At 32.1% G+C, this 7,601-nt stretch overlaps 1 protein-coding gene across 1 annotated transcript; it reads right to left on the minus strand.

Annotated features, from left to right (window-relative positions):
- Positions 1-445: 445 nt before the first annotated feature.
- Positions 446-4,870, minus strand: LOC109801199 (uncharacterized). The gene is made up of 4 exons (XM_020362211.3): positions 4,513-4,870; positions 3,299-4,000; positions 2,683-3,117; positions 446-1,356 (listed from the first exon to the last, which is right to left on the minus strand). The coding sequence occupies exons 2-4, from the start codon at positions 3,996-3,998 to the stop codon at positions 1,178-1,180; spliced, it is 1,314 nt and encodes a 437-aa protein (XP_020217800.1). The 5' UTR covers positions 3,999-4,000; positions 4,513-4,870; the 3' UTR covers positions 446-1,177.
- Positions 4,871-7,601: the final 2,731 nt, after the last annotated feature.

Genomic DNA, 7,601 nt, shown 5'->3' on the forward strand with positions numbered 1-7,601 from the left:
AATTGTTGGAGCCTACACAAAACTGGTCCTCAGCGACAATTTTTTGATCTCATGTACTCGCCTAATTGCTAACTAATCAACCAACCTTCCAAAAATAACAATAATACATGCATTAACATAATTGATTATTTTGTCATCCAATTACAATATATATTTTTATACTCGCAATACATGTGTATTAAACTAAAAAATACAATTAAACTTATTGTCACATACATTTGTGTTCTGCTAAATATTCCACAACAAAATTAACCAGGTTCAGCTTATAGGGACTTTTGTCGATACATTTATTTTTTTCTGGTAAATCTTCGTCAATAACATTTGAATCTATATATAAGCCACAGCTTCAACATCTTTGAGCTATGACCTAGTTAACAATCCGTTAAAGCTATAATTACTAAATAATAAAATAGATATTCTTAAATTATCAACGGGCTATCCACACTTAACGAAAATACCTGGTTATCGGAAACAGCAAAAATTAAAGGGTGTTCAACAAATCACAAATTTCTCACTAACCTACTATAAAAATATGAATCAGCCTTTCCCGGTGCATGGTTCTGGAAAATCCAAAGAGAACAATTGACTAACATAACAAATTGCTGGTAGGATAGGATTATTACTATCAGCAGTGCTTTATCTCGATCTCTAACGTAATGTATCTGTGACCTACGTCTACCTGTGTTGTCAACGAATTCTTATAATTTGTATTTTACTAATACGCTACTTTCACCAACGAACAACCAACATAGAGACAGCTCACACAAGCCAGAATTCTACTAGTCCATTCTTTCAATGCTCAACCAGATTTTCCTTGTCAATCCAATCTCTCTTGCTGCATGAAAATGCTTATAGGAGCAGGCTTAGAGAATTTATTATGAAAGCATTGTACCAATGGATAGTATCCTCTGAATTTCCAAGTGAAACTGCCAGCACCCACGAACGCATACTAAGTCATGGAATATTTTCTCAACAATACGGATCAAAACACTTCACTGAGCTACATACCAAGATTTCCAGGGGAAGGCACAAGTTCACTATATATCTAAACTATGCACAGTCGAATGCCAGAAAATTGCAACTGATAAAGAGAAAAGTTGACATGGCGGCATGTAAAACTTTTATTGTGCTCTCCTACCATATAATACGGCATTGCAGTTGATGGTGATGTGATAAATCACTTGGCTGCATCATCTTGTTCAGGAACTAGATCGTGGTCAGTGAAGGACGATCCTTTACCTGTTGGGAGATAAGACCATGCTATTGCAGCAGTACTAAGAGCAATCACAGTTGTAATGGAGCCCCAAATCCATCTCTGCCTCTTGCTGCTCCTTTGCCTCTCACGCCGTGCCATCTCTAGACAAGACAGCCAAAAACATAAATGAGATTAACAAATTAATCAAGCTAAATAAAACGGAACATATTATTGGCTAGGATCAAGGAATCCATGTAAACTAAAAAGCAGACATTTCCCTTATGTATATATAAATAGGAGACTCTGCTTCTGTTTCTTGTACAAACAGAAAATTATCTGGTCAGTGGATATCGTGATTCGAAATATAGACATCAGGAAAATTCTACTAACTTGGACAATGCTAGAATAATAGTTTGAAAAATGCAGGCTGTGCTCACTATAACTGCTGAGATTTTTTCTCTTTGCAACAAAACATCAATTACACGTAATACCTCCCAAAAGAAATACATCAAGGCAGCTTTAAATTTGTACCAATCTAACAAGTAAACAACCATTACCCCTAACAAATGTGTTACTCCATGCACCCACCAGTATTTTTTTCATAAAAGATTCCAAGCATCTAATATTCAGAAGGTATTCAAGCAAACCAAATACGAAGTTATAGCTTTAAAGGAACATCAAAAGTATGAAGAACTTCTATAAAGGGCGTAAATAGTCAAACCGCACATTCCAACTGCACTTTGAAATTGTAACATGAGTTAAAAAGAATTAATGGCTGCAGATGTGTTCGAGATTTTGCCTATTATAGAAATAACACTCCATACAAGCCTAGAGCCATGAGCTCATACTATCTCAGCATTCAATATATTTCATCATCTCCAAATAATGAAAGGTTCCCCCTTCCCTTCTATTCCAATGATGCTAATTGTTATTTTTTTGATGGGGTTGGGTTGGGGCAAGGGAATGCCATAAATAATTTTAAACCACCAATCACCATTCATTATTTACAAAATCATAATAATCCCCAGATTGGAGCAAGCAAGAAAAAACCCTATGGACAGACAAGTTTGATCAGTCATAAAGACAACCACAAGACAGTCCCAGTCAATGACCACATACAATACTTGCTTAACACATACAAAGATAAACTCATGTCTAAATCTGCCATTTTGCCTAGACCATGTATAATTGTGCCAATCTAAAAAAAATGCACAGCAGGACGACAAATGTAAAGTCTGATTGGATACAAGCTTAAAAAAACTTTTGGGAACTTCTCTTGTAAAAATAAAGAGCTTTTTTCAATAGAGAAAAAGCTCTTTTAAGCTTGCATTCAAACAGGCTCATAATGAGAAAAAATAAATTAGCAAATCAAATTACCACAGCTAAATGGATATACATAGTTAAATGCAGAAAGAAAAAAAAATTGACGTGTTTCCTTGATCAAAACAATTACATAATACAGACCAATTAAATAACATTAGTCTCACCTACTGCTTCTTGGTTCCTCTGAGACATCTCCCTATTCATGGTCTCATAACAGTGGAGACGTTCTAAGAGTCGAGCAATCTCAAAGTTCTTTGCCTCTAGTTGAGCTTCCATCTCTGTCTCTACCTCAGCCCTCGCAGTCCCTTTTCCAATGGTATTTGATATGAACTGAGCAATATAAACTTGTTGACATAGATCTTCAACGGGATCAGAAATATGCTGCTCACCCTCAGCAACAGCGGTAAGATCTGCAGGCAAAATGATGCCTACTTGATATAACCCTTGCCTAATACTTTCCCACAGGCTTCTCATGTTGTCAAGGGATTCTTCAGCTTGCTTCCGCTTCTCAATTTCCATCAACAGACTTAATCTTATTTCACGCAATTCAGCTTCAGTATGGTGTGTAGAACTTTGTGTCATGCTTTCGGAAGATAATTCTACAGGAAGAAAAGAGCCAAGTAAGCTACTTTATGACATGAAATATATCTATGAAACTTCATTACGAAAGTAATAATCCTAGCTTTCCTACCCTATATGATAAGTAAATGAATACGCAATAAGATTGATACATGCTCCGTTGTAACAGAAATAATTAGCAGTAAAGCTAGCCCAAATTACCTTCCCATGCATCATAAAACTCCCCACCAGAACAGCTGAATTTCATAGACAGTTCTGTCCCTGCATTCTCTTCCCCATCTGTATTACTCGTGAAACTCATTGAATCTCGTGGGTCAAAAAAGTCCTCAACCACTCTATCTCTGTCCAAATTCAATGTCAATGGCTTTTCCTTGAGTAAACCATCAGTCAAGTTACTACTTCCAGTTTCTATGTGTCCATTTGCAAGGTCAGCATCATTGCTGCCATCAAGTTTGCCGTCAGGGACACCATTCACCTGCTCCTCTTTAACGAGCTCAGGGCTCCTAGAACTAACATGAAGGTCACCAGCCGAACTTGCAACAACATCATCAAAGCTCTTGTCGCTAACATCTTCACCACCATGAATATTCACCTCGGACAGCACACTGGCCTCAGAGGAACTCTTGAGGAGGCGTGGACCACGGCGCTTGTGGTTGATTATATATGGCGAAGGAGGGAACGAAGAAGGCGCATCCGGAAGCGGCGTCACCTCAGGAGTGGTATAAAGTGCCGGCTTCAATGGAGGACGAGGAACCTTAGTTTTCTTGGCTGACACATTCGTAGTTCTCTCCAGGTTCTGCGAGTTTGGGACAGGCATTGAAGTTGGAGCAGATTTATCAACTGCCTTAGAAGCTCCCGGCTCTATCAACCTATCCAACGCTATGGCAGTAAAAGTCGGCATTGCTGTAAAAACCACAAAGCCATATGAACGTGAATTCAACAAAGTTTCCCACTCAAGTACACTAATTAGCAATCTATCCACATCCCTAATTCAATAACTACCATTAATTCACGATCAAACCATTGAACCTAATCTAAATCAACGAAACTGAATTTTTGAGGTAAGTTTATGTTTATTTCTCCCCCAAACCACCGCCATATGCAGAAAAATTACATTCAAATGAACAAAAAAATAATAGAAAAAGCAAAATCTCCCAATTAATCTAATTTGACGCATATTTGAAATAGGCAGAAAAATACAATTCATTTTATCTCGCTAAAGAGAAATTCCTAATATAAAAAAATCTCATGTCATTTCCCTTCTTCCCTCAACATATTAATAACAAAGCATATAAAACAATAACATCTACATATTAATTTCTCCAGAAAACTAAGGAAATAAGAATAAAACAGAAACTATGTCGCCATAATCCTAAAGGAAATCATCAATAAGAAGCGAGAGAAATAAGAAATACCTGGCAGAAAGAATAAGAAAGAGAGAGAAGAAGGTGAAAAGGAAGGAAAAGCTTAATCGAGAAAGAGAATGAACAAGGAAGCGGCGGGAAGAAGGTGCAAATATTGCGGATGTTTTGAAACGTTTAACGTTGGTGAGTGTTGTGTTGTGTTGTGTTGTGTAATGTGGGGTTATATTTTGTGGAGCTGAGTGATATATATTTAACACCCAACCTAACCTCTTCACCAAGAAATCAAATGGTTGTGTCTTGTGTTGTGTGCGTGTTTTGTGCCCTTTTTGTATTTTGAAGAGAATATAGTATTTGTAAATAATTTAAAATAAGAAGGGAAAGATGATGAGCGCCTTTTGAGTTAGGTTTCTCTCTCTGGAATTTCACGCAATTTTATTCTCCATCGCTCTCTATTCTTACTATTTTTATTCTCTTTTTTGGTTCCTTCTTCTGTGGAGGCCCAGCCCATTTAAGTACCAAAAACCTCACCCAAGCACGACGCCGTTTAATGAATGCATAATGCATAATGCATAATGCATAAATAAATATCTACCGTTGAACGGAACCGGATAGACAGAGAACACGGGAAAGTTCCAACGAGAAGTCGTTGTCTATTCTTTATTTCTCTTAGAATTTGAAATTTTGAATATCAGAACAAGAGCCCAATAAGTCAGATACGTCAAATCTTGCATTTCAACTTTCCAGACCGCCAAAATTCTTAAGTTCCTGCACTTATTTTCTAGAAATCAACATCTCTTTAAGATAGATGACTTTGTTACGGAATATAGTAGGATTAATACATTTTTATTCTCTCTTCATGTATCAATATGAATATTACATGAATCATATAATAAATAATAATAATTATTATTATTATTATTATTATTATTATTATTATACAGAGTTTCATACTTTGTTACCTATGATAATTTAGAGTGACAAGAAAAAAACCTTAACAATTTAGTTAAATATTGTTTATAATAATACCAATTAAATTTAACACAAGTTTTTTTTTTTACGAACGTGAATTAAAATCTCATTATATGTTTTTTATTACATTAAAATACTAATTAATATGATAACCTAACATTTATTATAAAATTAAAAGTAATTAATGCATTAAAATACTTCTTCCATTTCAAAAATGATTGTGGGGTTTGTCCACACATAATAAAAAGAATAATAAATTAAATATATTTTTTTTACAATTTTACTAAAATCTTAATAAAAGCATTACAATTTTACTGAAATAATCTGCTCTCACAATAAATACATTATTTTGAATTATGATGATCAAAATAATTTATAAGAGTATATTAAAAAAAAAGCTATTGAATATTATGTTAAAGAGTGTGAATATTTTGAGACATTTTTTAAATGTTAATACTATAGTCATTATGGGATGAAGGGAGTATATTTAATGTGAAATTTAAATTTTTTTAAAGAGGAAATGATATGAAATTATTTTCTAAAAATACTTACCAATATAGTATTTTAAAATTTATTATAAAATTTAAGAGTAATTAATGCATTCAAATATATTTAATATGGCTTTTGAATTTTTTTATAAAAAAAATCACGGAATCAAATTTCTTTATTCACCAAAATAAATAAATAAAACCCTTAAAACTAGTGAAATAAAAATGCAAGCGAAAAGTCAGCCCACTTAGAAATTTAATTTATTTGTTTATAATATATGATATTTAATTTGATATAATATTTCTTATTTTTTTATTCCGTCAACTATATTAAATTATTGTATTAGATTTTAAATTTCATTGATTAAAATTTTCTATTATTATTATAGAATTCTTATGATTAAGAAGATTATGAATTTTTTTTAGGTAGATTAAAATCTACTAGGCATGTATGATGATACATGAAATAAAAATTTGAGGTGACTATACAAGTATAAATAAAAAAAATATTATATTTCACAAAATATAAATAGATTTATAATCCTAGTGACTAAAATACAAAAAAAAAAAAAAATTTGAATGACTCAATTACATTTTTTTAGGTTAGAGACCTAATTAAAAATTTTCAAAAAAAATTTATAGACCAAACAATGTATTAAAACTTTAATAAAAAGTAACATGTTTTATTACATTAAAGAAATAACAATGTTAATAAATCTAAAATAGATATACTATATTTTTCATTCAATTTAGTTTAATACTATTATTTATTATAAAGTATAATATAAATAACTTTATAATGTATCTCCAAATTAGCAGGATAAAAGTAAGATAAAAATAAATTGACTAGGACCAAACTTGAAATTTTTTAAAAGGATCACAAATATATTTACCCTTTCATAAATATAATACGAAAAAACTAACAATAAATATAAAAAGGCATTATAATTGTATAACTTTATATTTAGATATAAAAAGAAATATATAAAAGATGATAAATTTAATTCATTTTTAAAAATAATGTAAAATAATATGAAAATTATAACTCAATTATATAGTTTTAAAAAACCCCAAGCGTGTGGTTCAGCGGTAGGGATTGATCCACGCTTAAGCAAGGTCAGGGGTTCGAATCCTGCCTTGTGTATACAGCCGCGTTAAATCTTGGGACCAGCTATCCCACTCTTTGAGGTGCCTCCAACGTAATGGGTCTCTTTTTATCATGAACTTTGGGTAGTTGCACTTACAAACAAGGTCCAAGGCCAACACTGCTCAATCATTATCATCAACTACTATTGCAATTAATGTCACCACTACATATTCATTGTCATTACATTATCATTGTCATCATTAATATTGTTGTTACTACCTTAATAATAGTGACAATGATAATGATATCTTCGTCGTATTATCATCGTTGTTGTCATCATCTCAATGATATTATGATGGTAGAGATTATGATAATATAATGACTGTAATGATGTAGTTGTGATAATAATAAAAATAATAATTATGATACTAATAATAATTAAAACAAACATGATAGTTTTAGATAATTTTAGATATCATTTAATCATAATTTATATAAACAAAAGTTTATTAACTTTTATATTAGCCGTATTAAAAAGAATTCATACAAATAGTAATTTATGACTAATATAACTTTGATAACAACACACCGAGTTA

This window comes from Cajanus cajan, chromosome 11 (genome assembly GCF_000230855.2).
Source record: "Cajanus cajan strain Asha chromosome 11, NIPB_CcT2T_4, whole genome shotgun sequence".
Classification (NCBI taxonomy): domain Eukaryota; kingdom Viridiplantae; phylum Streptophyta; class Magnoliopsida; order Fabales; family Fabaceae; genus Cajanus; species Cajanus cajan.